Here is a 20,527-nt window from a genome sequence, read left to right as displayed (position 1 = left end):
TATATCAGCTCTGCGATTGTTGTCTTATTTTCATACTTTGAACATTTGAATACTTTGGCTTTTCTTACTGATCTCTTATTTTTACAAAATGTTTGCATTTCTGTTTTACCGAAATTTTTATACCGTCTATTTCTACAATGCTTTGTAGTGTTGGACAGTATATAGAAAAAGTGTAAGGTACTAAGAGGGTTAAAACTCGCTGTACGATTTTTTTTCACCATTTCATTGAATTTAGAACATTAGATGACGAAATAAGACTTCAACTTTCAAAATGATAGTGGATCTAGTTATGAAAAAAATTATTACACACGTTTGAATTTTTGTAATTTTTGAAAAAAAATATTTCCTGCGCTATGTGAAGTCATCTTCGAAAAAAAAAAAAAAAAAAAAAAAAAAAAAAACGAACTCAGGATTCTCAAAGTGAAAGCTTCACACTTTAAAATACGATCAAGTAGATCGTTATATGATCTCTCTTTGCAAAATTATATAATTCAAATTATTATATCAGTTTAAATTAAATTTTTCATTGTCATTGTTACAGTTATTTCTCTGTAGGTGTGAATAAAATAATACTAATATAATATTAATAATATTAATATAATATTTCTTATTTAATATCGTACTTAAACACGGGAATAAAGTTTCAAATCGCAATTCATTCATTCAAATTCAAATTCAAATTCAATTGATTTCTTCCCTTTTTTTTTTTTTTTACTCTCTGACAGTCTGAAAAAAAATATTTGTGCATGTTTTATGTTCACAATTAACATAAAAACAACGTGTGTACTTCAAATTATACATGACATTAATGCGAATAAATCTCTTACTTGTTTGATATAAAAATTTTATTTAACGAAAGATACGTACTCCTGCTTTCTGGTTTCTCGAACGTGCTATATGGAGTTACAACATGTAACGATTGCATATAACGATCCTGATGCATCGAATTAACATCTCACCAACGTTCGTTCGTTTGTTCGTACTCAGCTGGCGTGGTGAAATGGCATTGCTATTGCTTTAATGAATAAACATCGAGTCAGTTGAAATCTGTTGCAAACACCTCACTGCCACGTCGCATCAGTGCATAGGCGAATGAAAGAATATCTGCGCATGCTTGTTTCGTAAAACCGTATAATCTCGGTTGTTATCATGGTAATTATTCTATGCGATGAATCTCGTTCCAAAATGCGTCCATTTCTTGTGGCTGAAATCTTTTTATTGACAAACGTATTTGCGATATAACATAGTATAAATGCGCCGATGCTTTTCTTTCTTTTTCTTCGTGCACGTCACTGTAATTGTCAAACGTTTCAAATTTGCATACAGTGAGTTCAAACGATCAATATCTTTTCATAATACAAATTTTGAATGTGTGAAATAAAGAAGAGCGTACAGCGAGTCTCATCAATATTCAAACATTCGTACAATAATAAGCTAGAGGTTTCTATTTTTAAAATTCTAGCTTTTTCATTTTAAGATATTTTCACGTTATATAGCAAATGGTACTTTTCTTCTTGAAAATATTATAAATTATCATAATATGTGAAAACATTGAAAAATTTTTTTTTCATTACTGAATCTACAATGGATTTGAAGATTGAAGTGTCATCTCTTTACAATGATTCCTTGAAACTTGATGCACGATTATTTTTTTTTTTTTTTTTTTTTTTACTATTTCTATTATTTCTATTATTTTTTTCTATCTTCTGATCTTGTCTTTTGCGAGATATGACAGTAATATGTGATATTTAATTGTAATATTTTCTACAAGCACGAGTTTTTGCTGCTTCCTCAAAGACATCTTGAGACATATTGAGAAGAATGGCTCGCTGTGGTATTTCGCTCCTCCCCTTTTCCGCGTCACTATAAACATGCATCGCACCGCTCTGCTAGCCTCGCCGCTCTCCTCGCCGCTCTTCACTATAATTTCGTTGCTTGTGTCAATTTGAAACGTTTCTCTTATAAAACGTTGTATTATGCAGATATTTTTGATATACATAACATAAAATATTTCGATTGATTCATTCAAGGCTAAGCGAAAATATTTTCGAAACGACCAATTATATTTGTTTGAAAAGTAGAGGCAATGAAAGAGCCAACTTTCGCTCTCACGCTTTCACTTTTATTTCTAAAGCAGCGGATGTCCTAAGCAAAATTCTCAGAACCCCAGTCGCTTGGCCTGGGAAAAAACAAAAATTCTTTCGTGAAAACGACTTGTTCTAGACTTTTCTCAAGGCTAAAAATAATAGAAAGCAATCCTTGAAAAGAACCAATTCTAGGTATTCCTCGACACTTGGAGCGTCATACGTGTAACGATGAGTCACCATGAATCACATATTGTAATGACTGTAACAATGACTCATCCACCAACAAAACAACGATAACAATATCCCAAAACTCCGATAAAACAGGTATAAAAGGGCCATCCCCAAACTCCTCAAGTCAGTTCCATTCCGTCAACTAAATGTAAGTGTTTAATTTATTGTATTATTGTATAAATAAAAGTTACGCTGGAATACTACGGTATTCCGGGTCATATAAGAAAAGTGTTCTATTCAAATCCCGCGTAACAATATGGTCGAGCGTCATGCGAGCCTACATTCCTGGTGCCTGGACTTTGTCGTCCGAGAGGAATCGCTCGCACCGAGGTAAAGCACGTCTCCGGCAGACCTGTGCATGAACGCCAGACTATCGCCTTGAATCCCAAATTTGGGAGAAGAGGCACAAGCCCGAGCATCGGCCAGTTCGTTCTGAACAACCCTCGAGATCACTTCGGCAACGTAGTGTCAGTTTTTATCTGTGCGGTGCAAGTTCTCCTGTGTGTGACCACGGTCAAACATCGAGCACACTTCAACAAATAATGCTTTGTCTCTGAGTTTAGGCGAGAACTTGACTCAGCAACGGAGAAGGAATTCTCTGAGGAGAATTCCCTTTTTTCCTACGTACGAAGTAAGCAGCGTCCTTCTCCAGCAATCGAGACAATCAACGTGCCCAGCACGAGTAAGGAACAACAGTGCTAACAGTGAAGCCTGACGACGAGCGCGCCTCACGGGACTTCCTCAACGAAGCCATTCATTCTCCAGGCGTGCCTTGCACCACTCACGGGACTTCCTCGGCGAAGTCATTCTATGCGTGCCTAGCACTACCCACGGGACTTCTTCTTTCAAGTCAAAGACCACGCTAGCTCTCCCAATCGGGAGTCTAAAGACTACTCTGTGCGATCACCTTTCTTTTAGCAATTTTTACTGTAACCTGCGTGAGCTGCTGTCTTCCCAGCGACGGCATCATCTATCAGCGTTTCTATCATTTACTAGTATAATTTAATTACTAAGAAAATATATTTTAAATATTAGTTTACTTAAAACTAATCTTATTACTACAAGTTCATTCGGAGAAGTCACGCGGAATGCCAAAAAGTGACAAAACTAATTGTTAGACATGTCGATAAAATAAATTAATCTAATTTCAAGTACATATTTCTATGCACTTTCAATATATTTATACCCATATATTTATTTATTTATTCTGTAGAAAAAAATATAGTTTAATATTATAAGTGAGTAATACGATTTTAAAACGACTTTAATAAAAAACAAATTAAAAGTTAATTAGCATTTAATATGTCTCGTTGATTAGGAACCTGCTTACCTACAACAGATCTATCTTTATTCTATAACACGATATTACTCACCAACAATCTAATCTAACGAATAGAAAGAAAGGAAATATTTCCATTGTTAAAGGGAGAGTGTGCGATCATAATGGACAGGTTACGTACCCTTTTTCTTTCCCTCCAGACCCTAATCGATATTTCTACCGTTTACTACATACAAACTGTCACACATATATTGGATTCTAATTTTTTAACTTTGTCACTTTATAGAAAAATAATTTTCTATAATCTCTTTTCATATATGTATTAGCAGCGATGCATTTTCGTAACTCATAATTCAGTTTTTCATAAGTTATGACTAGGGTCTTAATAATTGACTATAATAACTTATTATATATTCCTGTATTATTTTATCATATTTTAATATTTAAAAAAGTTGATATGTAATTTTTGTTACAAAAAGCGGATAAAGATGGTGCTTGTGCAGCGTCCGGAGGAGAAAGAAACAACAAAATAAAGTAGATATGGAGAGATGATCTTTCTTTTATTGCATAAAATAGATATAATTCAACGGTTGGCTCGTCAATTCGACAGGCTTGGTTGAAAAAACTTGAAATGAAGTCCATAAAAGCAATTCCCGCTGCTCAAACTTCTCGACACAGATTTTACTTCGATCCTCTATTGACTAGAGTTAAAAAATTAACGATTAATTAGAGCTTCAATAAATTTATTATTTTCATTTTCTGGGTTTTTAATTATATTATAATATATTATATTACATGTTATAAAGAATTGTATTAAGAATTGAGCAAATTCCAATAAATATGTATCTGTATGGATAGCGTTAGCGTATTGTTCGCCCTCTTACGACGTATTGTTTTAAAAAATAATCTCAGTCCATAAATCGCTTTTGAGATAACTGACTATCGGTGTGCATTGCACGTCAACTTCAAAAAAACTTAAGAACGAAAAACTTATGATGTGTGTGATAGAATTGCCATTGTAGAAATAATTGTAATACTGCTCCGTGAAATCTGTATAAATTGTTTCAGTGTAATTTTTAAAATTTCAACAATGGACTGATACAATTGAAATCACTTTGCAGAATCTCCATTATTATAATCATTACAGTATTATCTACTTATCAGTATTTATTAGCCGTATACGTTAAGATTAAATCAAAGAAATTAATACATATTAATTGTACTTAATATTGCAATAATTTAGAAGTGTTCAAATATTTATGAGTATTTTCAACATCGGAACCGAAGACACATTTTACTTCATAAAAGGATGATCCGGAGACCATAATACGACATATTTTCATGAAATGCTCATCTACATCAAATAAATATGTAAATCAATATTTAATGAAAAACTGGCATTTGTTTTAGACACTATACCATTACAAATGTATAAGATTATTTTGTAACATGTTCAACATGTGAATAATGGTATGGAAGTATATTACTTTTAATAGAAAATAAAATTTAAAAAAACAATAATTTTATACGTTAAAATAGTTGAATATAATATTGGTGAATGATTGAATAAATTTTATGTAGTATCCCTAATTAAAAATAAATTTTATGTAGTATTCCATTCATTCATCTTTTCTCATCGTTTTCAGTAGTGCGGATTTTTATGAAATTTCGAATTTTTATGAATACAGTTAAGAAACATGTTGAGCAGAAATTTAGTTCCACTATTAAATATTATAACAAGTTCTTTATTTTGAATGTTTCACGTATTTTTACATATTTTACATATACACGAATCCTTGAAATTTCCATATTTATAAACTTTTCGCGAATGCATGAGATGCATAGTCCAGTCATGATTTTTAAAATTTGCAAATTTGCCATACGACGATTATCTTACCTTAAATGAAACTTTAAAGCTCTCTATTGTTTTTTTTTTTTTTTTTTTTTCATTAATGCCACGCGCTGAGGACGTTAGTAAGAAGGACATGTCGTCACAATGTGAGACGCGAATGAAGACAAAAAAACATAACATACTATGCAGTTCAAGCAGAAAATATTAAAATTTATCCATCTCCTATAGCACTATAACAATTTAAAATTCTTTTAATGATTGCAATAATGTTTGTAAATATATCGCAATTATATATGTTATACATTACTACTCTTGTATGTTCCTCAGATGAAAATTCATCCATTCTCCATTTTCAGACACATGTAATATCATATTTCTTCCTTTATTAAATTGTGACAAGATAGATGATTTTCAATAATGTATGAGAAATTTAAAAATGTAAAATTGCGTAAAATGCACATAATATGAAAAAATATTTAAAATATCTAGTACAAACACCTCCTATAGCATTAGGCAAAATAATTTTCTATCGATTCATTGTATTTCAAAATATATACATTTTTATACATTTATAATTATATTCTTATTGTGTGTTTAATTATATTACAATAATCATGTATAAATAATATAGATACATATATTATGTACAGTACGTATTTTCGCGACTCGAGGCCAATCGATTGGGAGCATCTACATATGTAATAGTGAGTCGGAAGAAAGGAATAAAACTTTTTCATTAAAGCCTTCGTTTCCGAGAATAGCGTTGCGTTAGAATATTTGCCATGTATACATAAATTTTAAAACGCATATTACAATATATGATTTAAATACTATGTACTAGACTAGCACGAATTATCGATAGAAGGAGATTCTATGTACAAAGACAAGTGAAAAATATGAAATGAAATTTTTTTGTTCAAGGCATCATTTTCAAAAAAATGAACTTTGAATATGTTTCGTTAAGAATTTTTTTAGTCTAGGTGTTCTTGATAAATTTTCAAATTCGATTTCCTGGAAAACGAAACATTTTACAAAGAAATCATATTGTACACTTTCTACATATTTTTGCACATAGAACAATCTTCTTCTCTTCAAACGTTTAAAATTAGTTAAATTTAAGTATACTTGTTAAACTTTTAAACTCAATATTAAAAAACGAAGTCTCATTTCGGAATTTTTTTATTCTATATTCCTTTCTTGCATTTTTTTCGTAAATAATCCCCCTTGATTTATTAATTTATTTTTCGGACACACGCTGTGTTATATTATGCTTATATTCTTATAATTTTAATTACATTCGTAAAAATATCAATAAGATTGCGTGAAAACCCAAAAATGTTGTAATATCAACAACAATAGAAAGTTCTTATCGTGCATACTATCAATCAAACCGTCAGTTATTTACTCTGTTTTTGATTATTATTATTATTTCAACTATAAATGACATTAGAGATGAGTGCTTTGCATCATTTGATAGTAATATTATAAAAAAAGGTAAGACGGAACTTCTTCGTCTTACGTTTACGTCGTTACAATAAATATTGTATTGACATTGCATTTCTGAAAACTATCAAAATACTGATTACCTGTATGTTACTACTTCGGAACATCAATCGACTTTTGAGTTTTTGCAGATATTCCCTAAATCCAAGAGCCACAAAAATATACAATGAATGCGAAAAACGAAATAGTTGGGTAATAATCGTTCACAGTTATATGATGGCAAACTATTCGATCGATATTTCCCACTCGTGGCAGCACTTAAGTAAATATAAATTTGTTTACAAAGAATGAGAGAATGTTCTCATGGATTTAGCATAATAGTTTGCTTTTGAAGTGGAGTTTGAGGAATTATCATTTCGAATTTGCATATTTCCAGACCGAATAATATTTGCACGAATAGAGACATAAATAGTACAATTCTAAATGCATTATTTATTATTTACCTGCTATTTTCTTCATTATTTTTTGTAGACACGATCAAAGAAAGTTTATCAAAACGAGCAAAGGACTTGTGAATCTACTATACTTAATTTATGCAATGACATCCAAAAGTTTAAAAGAATTAAGGGGATATTGTCATTCGATGTCGTCGACTTTTAAACAATTTATTGAGTAAAAAATTATTAAGTATAAGATCGAGAGTTTTGAAATATTGTATAACTGTTTGATATAAGTTTTGAATAATAATTATCTTTATTACTATTCATATTATCATATGCTTCCCGTAGTACATCATTTCTAATAACTTCTATGATTTGTGTTATTCTATGCATGTAAAATGAAAAAGTCAGAAACGAATTTAACTTGCATAAATAATTATTTCGTGAACTAAACCCATGTTAAAAATTTTCTGCATCGCTTGAAGAAGTTACACATTCAAAATTTATTTTACACAATTGCCATTTTGTTACAAACGATATTCCTTTTACTTTGTTCCTTATAATTTATAAAATAACACTTAAGATTCGTACGTCTATCTTTGATTTTTGAATAATTATATAATTGCAGAAATTACAATATAAAATGTTGCAGTATTAAGATTAAAAGTGATTATTTACCTAATATGCAGAAGATGACGCGATTTTCGCAGATCGAGCAGTTGAACGATATGATCGGTTTCTGACGTATAAAATTACAAGTTACCAAGGACAAGGAAATTGTTTATTTATGTGTCATGTAATTTGTTCTCTCAATATTCATGTTTGTCTAAGAACACACGAATTGATTTAATAAAATATTTATAATTTAAAAGTACGACTAATTACAAAGTATTTACAAGTATCGTCATCGAAATATAATAAGTTCGACCGAAGTTCGTTCTCATCGTTCCTGATTGTTTTTAACATGTTCCCCACTCCTCAACTTAACTCTCCTTGAAATTTTTTGAAAGAGAAAACGAAAATCTCATGAATCTGTCTGAGGAGCAATGTAAGAATCAGTTTTATCATCCAGAGTTAATCAGCAGAGTTAGAAGAATTGGTGAATTAGACCACATGAGCCTTACCGCTGCATTTCAATTTCGTTGACGTGCGCCACGTTTCAAAAGTATCAGTTTCATCGATTGTACTATCGACTGTGCCGTGGCATATGACAGCAGACCAAACGTAGTAGAGGAAACGTTCGATCGAATGAGCGTTGTTTGGGTTAGGTTGTGTGTGCATTTTCCTTCGAAAAAATGAAGAAGGGGAATTGGCGTCACAACTTGCAGAGGGGAGAAAGTTCAACAGGTCTGAATTATGTGATAATGTAATTGTATCCAACTTCTTATTATGCCACGGCCATATAATAAGACGTTGTCACGGCCGCATAATTGTTCTACATAATTAATGTCACGTCATTACATAATTAATTGACTATAGTTCAATTCACTGTACTGCTAACAATACTACTTCTTTGCAAATATCTCGATAGTTCGATATTTTCGTTAATTTCCACTTAAATAAAGTGTAAGGATACTGACTGTTGCGACATATAATATTATGGTACTCTGTATACGATAATGAATGTCCAGAAATTGTTAAAGTCGTACTACATCCGGAGATGAAATGATAGCACATTCTCGTATCTCGTAAACTAGTAGGAGTGTGTAGATTATTACATCAGATTTACCGATAAAAAAAGGTTGAATTTAGACGAATCTCTACTACTGCACTACACGTCATCATGATTTCGAAAGGAGCAACAACTTTTGTTTCGTCGACTCATAGAAGCGGTATAATTGATTTACGGAGGTATTGATTAACACGGTAAGATGGAAGTAGGAAAATTTATTATAGGAAAATTAAATAGTTAAAAACATATTGAAATGATTGAAGACCAAATTAACACGTATACGACACGAAGTGTTGGGAAAAAGTATTTTTTTATATTTTTCAACATGGTAACCGGTCGTGCATATCACGAAAGCAATATCAAAACATACAAATAAAAAAAAAATTCGTTTTTTCGAATGGCTAGCCAAATCTCCGGATTTAAATATTATAGAAAATTATTGGAGGAATTTGTCGAGTGTCGTATATTGAAATGGAAAACGCAAATATTAATAAATTAAAAAAATATATTGTAAGAAGGAAGAAATAAACCAAAAATAATTAAAACCTATATAAATCTCTATCTCAAAGAATTGTTGCCATTATTAAATGCAAAGGCCATATTAATCATTAAACATCATTATCTTGTTTCTACCTACTGCATTTCACGAAATGTACTATTACTTTGACTCGATAAATATAATCATATATTTTTTTTAATAACACAAGATGTATTGTAAATGTTTGATTTATATTACTTATACAAACTGGAAAATACACTACACACTACGGAAGAATAAAGAAAATTCCGTACTATTTGTTTAATAAAAGGAAATTTAATAATTTTTAGAGCGTGCTATCGTTTTGTCCCGACGTTTGTCCTGTTGTGACTCAATTTTGATTAAAATATGTAAATAACGTAGGCCTTCACTTGAGTATATCACTACTCTGTTTATTTTGTGACGTTTACTGAACATCTTGGCTGCTGTTGTCATTGTAGGTCTTACGCATAGATCCTAAATCCTACTCTCATTTCTGTCTTCTTTCACCGCTGGCTTTATCCGTTATTGGATTCATTTACATATTTCGTTCTTTTTTGCGTTATTTACATATTTATCCTTGTATTATGTCTCGCTGTTAATATTTAAGTTCCATATCAATAAATCCCAACGACGGGTACAGCTATGAGTAACTGGTGGATTAACGGCGATCGTGCAAGTTAAACAGCGCTGTTTGCGTACTGGTCAAGAATGGGTAGTCGCCTCATTCCTCGTTCTGTATAATTCGACTGTTAGTCCAATAGTTGTAGCAGTGTGCTGCTTCAAGGCTTCTGGGGCAGAGGTCGCCGCCGCCATTCAGCCTCACTGATGAGTCTGGCTCGTGATCCCGAAACACCGCATAATTTACTCTTCTCACAAGACTCTCAATTCCTTTGTGGCCCGGGCGTTGAGGAAAGTGACTTTCGCAAAGCACACGAGATGGGGGATATGCGGCGATTTGGGTGTTTTATAGGGGTTTGTGGAAACTCTCCGATAATCTCAGGCGTCTGGGACAGTCGTTGCCGGCGTGCAATGCCTAAAACAAGAAGTATCAAGTAATTTATGATTATTATTAATGAATAAATAAAATAATTGATACAAATGTGATTCTCGAAAGATGTTGTGCATTGTCAAGCTTGCAATAATAAATAGATAATTACAATTATCTTGTCATACGAACCTCTGGTGCGTAATTGACGTAATATAATATCACGAGGAACATGAAGTGAAATAATTTTCTCAAAAAGTTATTACAACTCAAAATCTAGATCTATTTTACTTCTAGAAAAGCATACATAGTATTAGTTTTGGAAAAAAAAAGTAAAGGCAAAATTAACCGCATTTTAAGAAAAAGTCTTAGTTGCGGTTTAGTATGTAAGATTCAAAAAAAAACTTTAAATGATATATGTATATTATTTGTTATAATTTTAAAAGGTGATGGTATACCTTTTCACCATGAATATCTGTTTAAAATATGCTAATTAATTATGCTTATTTCTTTAAGAAATCTACCCCCACCTAAACGAGAGAAGCATAAAAAATAGAATACATCGACTCTGCTCACTAAGATCGTCATTCAGCTGCTCATCTGAATCCGACATCGAATTTTCATAAGATCCGTAATCGCAACAAATTCCAAATCCAAAGCTTCCCCATAATTCATTATGAAAACAATAATACAGCGGAACATAAACGGTTACTATACCCACTATGAACAACTTCAAATTCTCGTAAAACAAATTCACCCGTGATATTCTATCTGCCTCCAAAAAAAAAATCACCAGCCTACACTAAAACATTTCAGTACCTTCGTCAATGTGGTGAATTAGGTTTCCGTGGAATTCACCAAATGGATTTAAATAAGTTGTTTAATACATATTCTATATTTTACAATGGAATTAACAAAGAGTATATTTACAATATATGTTTCGCACGTGCTTCTCACCATGAGCCTCGCAATACTTCTGACGAAGACGAAAAAGAAACGCGCCACACGCACGGTGTCTCTAACCAGCAGTCTTCGCTCGTATCCATAGTGATGAGTACGTAGCAACCGGTGCTATGGTACCATCCAACTGTCAGAAACCGGGCAAATGAAAACGCCAGCGGAGAAGTGGTCATTGTAATTTCAGACAAATATGATTCTACTGAAATCCCTCTAAATTCAAACTTTGAAGCCGTCGCAATATCTATTTCATTCCCAAAAAGAATTCACATCTGCGATATCTACGTTCCTAATAGTTTCCCCCCTTGATTTGCAAGACCTTGAAAAATTAGCTCAGAAATAATAGCTCAACTTTCAGCTCCACCGATTCTGTCCGGAGACTTTTTAACAGGCATCACGCTCTCCGGGGATCGACCAAAACTGACAGAAGATAGTTCAAATAAATCTAAAAAGTATCAAATAGATTGCTTAAACATCTCTTATAATGCCTGGAAGAAATGCCTTTTTTTCTTAAGACTTTTGTATAATTGTATATGAATCCATAAAATCTTCATCAACAACTGGAGAAAAGCTAAAGTTATCTCAATACTGAAGCCCAACGAAATTTAAATACCAAGATCGATAGCACAAAATAACATATTTCCAAGATATTGGAAATAATAATAATAATAATAATTCTGATTTATGTGGATATACTTTATTGTATGAACTTTATACCGATAATTATTGTGAACAAATACGCGTTAATAGGATAAAAAATTCTTCTCTATCATTCTTCTTTTTTTTTTTTTCTTTTGATTAATAAAATTTCTAATTTTGTTCTAAAACTGGTTTTCGTTTCTTTTGAAGAATATAATTTTTTCAATTGTATCACTTTCGTCGCAAATGTGCGAATATAAACACTTCAGTTGATGAGTGGCGCGCAAGTCCTAAATTTTGAAAAATATGTTTACATGTTATAATATAAGTATTGTGGGAATCCCGGACGAGTTTCGAATTTTCTGGGATTTGATAGAAAACAAAAGTTCTAATGCAGCCGTAACAGAAAAATATTCAGATTAAAACTCGCTCTCATATTAAAACTCGCTACACTCTCTGCATTCTCTCTCAATTCGAAACTCTCTATAATCTTTATACTCTCGCGACTCGCTGCTCTCTGATGTCTCTCTCCTAATTTCTTTGGAATATGCCTTCTCAAAGCTTCGTTATTCTTCTCACACATTCATGCACACAAACACATTCGTATCCTTAATATTTCTAAGACCTAGGCCTGGGTGACTTTATACAAATATTTCGAGGCATAGCCTTCACTCTAAACAACATCCCAAGTGGCACTCCACAGGTGACGATCGTCTCTTGGGCACTGGGGAAAGTTCTGGGCCTTTTCTCAGAATTCCCACAGTATCCCACAGTATTAAAGTATTGATTTAAATATCTTTGTTATATTATTGGAGATATGGAAAATCTCCGTTAATAAGAAACAGAGATAGCCATAATATATCAATAATGATTTTTTTTTTTGAGTAAAGAATTTTCGGAGAGTACAAAGTCAGCCTAAATTTCAAAGATTTCATATCATCGAATACTTCAATAAAATCATTTTTTGAATCAGTCGGTTTTTAATCCATGATTTTTGATCGATTCAGCTCGGTCTTTATAAAAAGTTCTTTCTAAAAAGATATTCTAGAGATATAATATAAATAATGTTTATTTAATAAAAGTGTAAGCAAATGTTAGCCACGCCGCCCGTAGGCGTGGGAAGACTTCCTTGGCTATTCGGTAGAAGAGACCACTCGAGATTAAGGACCACGGGCCGATTCCAATGTTTATGACCGACGCCTGTAAACCGAGCTAGGGTATCCGGACGAGGGTTGGACCGAGGAGGATACCCGAACGAGGACACGAAGCCAGGCGACACTCTGTCGGGAGAACGTCGTCAAGATCGCACGTCCGAACCAGTCTTCCGTTTTATCAAGGAAATACACGCTTTGTTGTTGACGAAAATTCTATTTGTGAAATTATTGCCTACAAAAGTAATGATGATAGAACAACAAACAGTTAAACAAAGCAAATAACATTCAAGCAACACGAATTAACAAATCAAATAAACACTTTTAATAACACAATTGACACTTTTAACGGTTCTTTCTGAATGCCCTCTCACGACTCTCTCGACTCTCAAGGTTCTTCAACTCGCTCGACTCTGCTTTTTACAAAAAAAAAACGTTCCATGCCTACATTATGCTTCTTGCATTACATTCATATTTTATCGTATTTCTATCAACAAACAGGCCATCTGGTTTATATAATTAAACATAACTAAAATTATAATTACCTACACCTAATTATAATAACCGATAACTACAATATATATAAATAAAGTATTAGTTTAGCAGATACTTTATTTTTAATTTTATAAAACTTATTGCATGAAACACAAGGACAATGTGAATTCTAGATGGCATTTATCTTTCCTTGTCTTTTACAAGATTTTACAAAATTCATTCATTCGTTCATTTATTTATTTACTTACTCACAGAATATATCCTTAAGAACAGAAGAATAATAGAAACTTAAAATAAAGACAAAGAATTGAGAACGAAACGATTGGAAACAGAGACAGAAATTATAAGTAGTTGGATAATGCACATTTTAGATTTATTAATTTTGTTGTTAAATTCGATTCCCGTCACGCTGATTTATAAGATTAAATTTGTCATAAAGAGAAAATGATAGATAATGATAATAGAAATCAACATAGACAATAGTATTTTCACGAATTTGTCTATTATAGGAAAACAGTATAAATAATTGTGAATTTTAAGGCAAATTTTTAAGAATAATGTTTATAATTGTAATTTCTTTGTACATTTCAGTTTATGGAATTGAACAACGTGGGAAACAACAATCTAAATCTTGTAAATAGACGTATAGAGATTTAAATGTATTTTGTAACGCATTGTAAAAAATTTACGTGCGTGCGCGTGTGTGTAAAATTATTAACTCTAATTTTTTGACAGGATCGATATTTTTGTATTGATATTGTCCTTATTTTTTATGCGATAGATATTAAAAATTAAAGTTAGAACATCTCTTGAATTAATAAGTTTCCGACACATATGAGTCAACTATTTTTTTCTTTTTTTTTTTTTTTTCTGTAGAAAACAACCAGCGGCAAGAGATCTCGACAAAATATATTTTCACAAAGTAGTACTAGCTTTTACATATTTCACTCAGTCTTAGTTCGACTTTTCCTTCCGACTTTGTTTGCACGTTTGTTAGAAAAATAAGTTTGTTTGAAAAAATTGATGAATAAGATAAGATAGCTGAGGTACATTAACGTAGTAAATGTGAGATTTTTAACCGGAACGTTGCACTGAACTTGAGCAATATACGCGTAATAATACGCCGATACAGTTACAAGTATACCCCAAAACATTTGCGCTATCTGTAGTGTAGTAATTGTCATGGCGAGCCATTTTGGTAGTTTGAATCCCATTGCTTTCAAAGCATAATAAGAGTACATCCAAGAATGAATGAAACTGTTTACTACGACAAACCACCTGGAGTATCCTGAGATTTCTACGCAAGAGTACCATGTATAAAGGAGAACTGTCACGTGGTGGTACCAATGTAGAAATATCAATGGTTGCTTCCGTAACACAATGAAGAATGTGTCGCCTAATTCTGGCACTTTCAATAAGCAAAACAACCATAACCAAAGACAGTTAACAGGATCATATGCAGTGCTGCAAAGAAGGCAATTGTTTTTATTATGATTTAATATTATACGTCCGAAATATTATTACGTACTTTAAAAACTATGACATCTATATCAGCATTAGAGATATGATCGATTTCTTCGATATAATAAACTTGTTTTATATTTCAAAAATAATCGATAAAATACTGTTTGTTATTATTTTAAATTATAGAAATATATTGAAAGAAATACTTATTTCTTTAAAAGCAAAAATTTGCGATTAGTAAAAAATTGCACTTGTTAATAAGCTTATTATTGTTGGATGACCGAATCCGGGCAATATTGAATCTATGCAAATACTGACAATGAGCTAGCAACAGTCCATATAAAAGTGGACTGTGAATAGTTAGTTATAAGGGCAAGATCCAATAGATGTTGAGTCATCTATGCTCCTTCCCCTTTTACTTGACGATGATAACCAAATATATATATATATATATATATATATATATATATATATATATATAAGGACATGCTTTAGAGACATTCGATAGCATTAGACATTCATAGCAAAGTATTCTAGACATTTTACATCATTAAGAGTATTCTACATCATTAGATCTTTCTACATCATTATAAAGACATTCTATATTATATTCTATATTGTACAAGAACATTCTAAATCGTACTATTTCATACACGACCACGACTGTAACAAGGAATAAACTCTTCTAAATTACATGGAATCCAACATTGTTAGTAGATCAAAATCGTTCTAATATACATATGTCACAATATACAGAGTGTTAGCAAAACGTTTGTTTCTAGTGACAAAGTATTACGTATTTTGTTGGAATAGTCGGCAAATCGATGGCGTATGGTATCACGGTGTCATGTGTAAACAACATTAGGCATTATTTATAGAAATTTTCATATGATTATAATTTTAATTATTATTTGTTGTCTATATCAGGTCCCATAGAAAGTTCTGTCGTTTTCCACATTGGTGAAAGAAAATGATTGTTTCGTTGATCAATAATTATAATTACTTTATATTCGTCAAAGTTATTTACTTTATGAGGAACGTTTTAGTAGCATAAATCATTACAATTGTTTTTATTCCTTTTGTCATTGTAGGAAATACTCTTCTCAAAATTGAGAGTGATTTTAAAACATTTCAAAAGATATGATGACCAATAAATATCTGTTACACTTTTGTAACTGTTTTAGCTACGATATTAACGTATTGTTTCTTGTACTTTTCTTGTTAAGAAATTCTTGTGCAAAAAGCGAAAACAAAAATCCAAGAAATTATATTTTTAAATAGCATTCATATTATATATTTTTAATGCTTGACATTCATAATCGTGATTATGAACATATAGTTTACATATTTTGTAACACCCTATATATGTGGATTTGACTAAACAATAATCATTACCTTAGTTGAGAAAATTGTTATATGATGTAAACTTCATAGAGTAACAAGGTCGCAAATACGAATTAAAACAAATAAAGTTGTATATTGTATTTTCTGCTTCTCCGACAAGATTATAAAGGCATAGTTAATAAAATAAGAAGAAATATTATATGAGATTTACTTACAAAAGCTTTGTTACAAAATTGTATTGAGCAAGTATTGAACACACGTCTATACTTAGAAGATATTATTTAAAGCACGAAAATCGTTAAAAATTCTTAAATTTTAATTTCAATATGACCACTCTCTATATCGGCAAGTTTAACATCGATGTAACTTGAAATTTATTACATTCTGAGTTTCTTGAGTAATTCGCTACATCCCAACTACTTTATTATTAATTCGTTAAATTAATTCTTCGCTTTTATATCTACTACTGTACTGTACATCTTGTTTTAGAATTGTTCAAAAATGGAAAGCAAGAAACATAGAGTTATTAAATTTTGTATTTGTTACTACGCATAGATTCAAGCTATGTTCAAAATTTGCTTATAACTTTGTAACAAAACGTTTACGAATTTACTTCACACATATAACATATTTTTCGCTCGTAGATTATGCTTCTGTAATGCCGGGAAAAAAGAAAATATATTATATAATGTAGACAAACAAACAATCGATAAATGCAGTGTTGTTTTATGATTAATGTCCTTAGTCTTCCCTTATCTTTTCAATTTGAAATTTTATTAAATAGTTAACTTTACAAATTCTTTTATTAGCAATAAATGGCAGTAAATTACTATTTAATTATGTATATGATTCGTATAGAAATTCTACTTTTACGTACAGCTGTTCAATTTTACATCGACATTTTATCACTACATGTAACATTTACAAGTTTTATCTAATATTATGATCGTTTTCTTGGATTTTTATTTACTGCAGCTACAAATTCAAAACAAATGCACATAAATAACCATATATTTTCAAAGAACTAGAACACTGAATGAATAATTGTTGTATAATAATTAGAAGGTAGTGAGTTGCAACTATTACACAATACAAACTTTGCAATTTTGTTGCAACGAAGAAAATTGTATCACGAATATTGCACACACACACACACACACAGAAAAATGAATGTTACAGAACTTCACCTCTGTGTTTATACTTACGCTGCAAAATAATGTAACATTTAAAAAAAAAAAATTTTTTCCCAAATTTGCATAAGGGACGAATGAGAGTTATTGTAATAAAAACAATATTCGAAATCTATTTTTTACTCGAATAACGCTTCAATTCTTTAAATGTCTAATATAAGGATGGACTGAATACTGAAACAAATATTATTTTCAAGAATAAGATATGGAAGTGAAATTACCTAGCTGTACAAATACTGTGGTAGAATCCATGATTGCTTAATATGTTATAAACTTCCGGTAGCGTTCTAACAAAACAAATAATAGATAATATTGCGAGAGATCCACTCCAAATAGCAAGCAGTCCTCTTAATTCGAACTTTGGTCTATTCGACATGTAATAACGCCCACCAAAAATTAGCACAAGGTAAAGAGCACAGCAATAGAAAGGGATTATATAATTATCCTTCATCCACTTGTGACCATCTTTGTAGTTAAAATTCTTTTCGAAATCGGTTACATAAAAGTAACTAGGTTGCGTAATATGTACATGATCCACTTGTACGTCCATTTTGAAATATCTTTTATCTGATCGTAGACCGAAAAGCACACAGCTGCCAATCTATTAAAAATAAAATAATTAAGATTATTTTTGTAGTAAAACAAGTAGAAGGATGCAAGTATTATTGATAATATTTTATATCTGATAGTAACGAATAAAAGAATTAATTATTCATTCTTTAGTGTAAGAATAGCAAAATTAAAATAAATTCTCTTTCCTTTAAATGGTGTTCGAAATTTAAAAAAAAAAAAAAAAATGACCGAAATTGAAGTTCCTTCTTTTTCCCTTTGCATAGAATAAGAATAGCCAAGAAAAACATCTATTTGAAGTTTCATAAATAAAAAAATTAATAGGATACTTATGTTATATGTATTCCTCCCCTAAAATCGTTAAACTTGTGCAATTTAACATTTCTCTCGAAAATGTCTGATTAACAAGATATTTCGATTTAAAACTTTGAAATGAATTGTATAACCATTTTGCATTGTAATAATTAATTTCATATGAATAATGTTATTTTCGATGCAGTTTATTCATATTCATACTAGGAACTCATTATTATAATTACATTATTCATATTATTCTTTTCCTCTATTAACTACATGTATTAAGATTAAATTAAAGAAGTTTAAATTGTACTTTATATTGTAATAATTTAAAAGTGTCCAAATACTTATACATACTAGTGTATTTTCATCATTGAAATCTGAGATAAGATTTTTCTTAACACTCGAAGAATTTAATATAGACGACGTCAATGAAATACATAAAGTTATATGTCATTTTACTTCAATTATAACTTTCACTTTACTTAATTTTGAATATTTAATTAATGAAACATTTGCATAAATGCATAAAGTTGCTTTGTAATTTGCTTACATTATTTTCTCACGTAATATATTTACTACTGTGCAGTAAGAAAATTAATTTAATTTAAACTTAAAAAATACTTAAAGTCGATTTTCTCGAAAACAAAGTCTCGAACAAAAAATTTTCTTTCTTTTTTCAATTCATTTTTACATGCAGAATTACTTTCCAGTCGGTTGTCCACAAGTCGTTATTATATTATATACAAATAACATAATTTTATATGATATAATATAATTATTTAATATAACTTTATATGATATAATATAATTATTTATATGTAATTATATATTATTACATTATTTATATAATTGTATATCAAATACATATACAAAGTGGTTTGTGTAACTTCTCCTAAAGTATATGTTGTATGAAAAAATTTTTTATGCATGGTTTGAAACAGCAAATTTTGTAATAAATGTATTCTTTTTTTTTTTTTTTTTTTTAGATGGAAACATTTCGGAAATTTTGAGATAACCGTCACTTTTTTATATCAAATGATATATTTTTGATTGATTAATTAATCGACTCAATAGCTCAATATCCTCTATAAAAAAAAGTATATCGAAAAATTATCAATTTAAGAGATACTTTATTTTTAATTTTGTAAAATCTATTATATGAAAGACGAAGATAGTGATGAATATAAAAAGGAAGATCTTGTCGTTTTTCATATTATAATACACAATCTTATATTCAATTATGTTCTTGAAGATATCAATTTGTGTAAAAACGTATAAACGTATAAAAAGTGTAACATTTCAACAACAGTAGAAGATTCTTATAAACATCGCAAGTCTGTCAATGTTTCACTTCTTTTTGGGTGCTATTTTAACTGTAAATGATGTTAGAGATGAATGATTTGCATTATATGTTAGTAATTTTATTAATAATTAATTTCCAACTATAAATAATTAACTCCCTCCCCCAAAATGGGAATTTTTGTATCTTATAATTATTTCACTACAATAAATTATTAATTTTAATTTAGTTCATATGTTTGTTAAAAAATAGAGTACCTGTATATTATTCCTTCAACCAATCACTACTTTCAACCAATTCAATATAAGTTTGAGTTTCTGTGTAGATAGTTCCTGGATCTAAATTTCGTGAAATGTTGCTTCCTCTCGTACATGTGACTGAATAACGAAATAGTTGAATAATAGTCGTTTGCAGCATGACCATTCTTCGGTATCCCACTCCTGACGTACTAATTAGCATGGATTTATGTAAAGTGTATTAAAATATGCTCGATTTAGCAAAATGTTTTTCTTTTGACTGGAAGTAAACTATAAAATTATTCAATCGTGACTTCTAAACGTCAGATTTGTCAACTTTCGATTATTTGTCATTTCTTAATTTAAAGAAGT

The 20,527-nt window shown here is 30.5% G+C and overlaps 1 protein-coding gene and 1 long non-coding RNA gene across 4 annotated transcripts; both read right to left on the bottom strand.

Moving 5' to 3' along the window:
- Window positions 1-8,151: 8,151 nt before the first annotated feature.
- LOC122527634 lies at window positions 8,152-13,797 on the bottom strand. Of its 3 annotated transcripts, none has more exons than XR_006306381.1 (3): window positions 11,440-13,797; window positions 8,457-10,557; window positions 8,152-8,368 (listed from the first exon to the last, which is right to left on the bottom strand). It is a non-coding gene; the product is annotated as an uncharacterized LOC122527634 (long non-coding RNA). The 3 variants fall into 3 exon arrangements; XR_006306382.1 differs by having other exon boundaries at window positions 8,152-8,364; XR_006306380.1 differs by having other exon boundaries at window positions 8,152-10,557.
- Window positions 13,798-14,296: 499 nt separating this feature from the next.
- LOC122527633 (elongation of very long chain fatty acids protein 6-like) lies at window positions 14,297-20,319 on the bottom strand. The gene is made up of 3 exons (XM_043651988.1): window positions 20,177-20,319; window positions 17,971-18,350; window positions 14,297-15,215 (listed from the first exon to the last, which is right to left on the bottom strand). The coding sequence occupies exons 2-3, from the start codon at window positions 18,297-18,299 to the stop codon at window positions 14,696-14,698; spliced, it is 849 nt and encodes a 282-aa protein (XP_043507923.1). The 5' UTR covers window positions 18,300-18,350; window positions 20,177-20,319; the 3' UTR covers window positions 14,297-14,695.
- Between the last annotated feature and the right edge of the window lie 208 nt (window positions 20,320-20,527).

Source organism: Frieseomelitta varia, unplaced genomic scaffold, assembly GCF_011392965.1.
Source record: "Frieseomelitta varia isolate USP_RPSP 00005682 unplaced genomic scaffold, Fvar_1.2 scaffold_229, whole genome shotgun sequence".
In the NCBI taxonomy this organism is placed as follows: Eukaryota; Metazoa; Arthropoda; class Insecta; order Hymenoptera; family Apidae; genus Frieseomelitta; species Frieseomelitta varia.
Note: the sequence above shows the minus strand (reverse complement) of the source record. Positions and strands in the feature narration are given on the sequence as shown.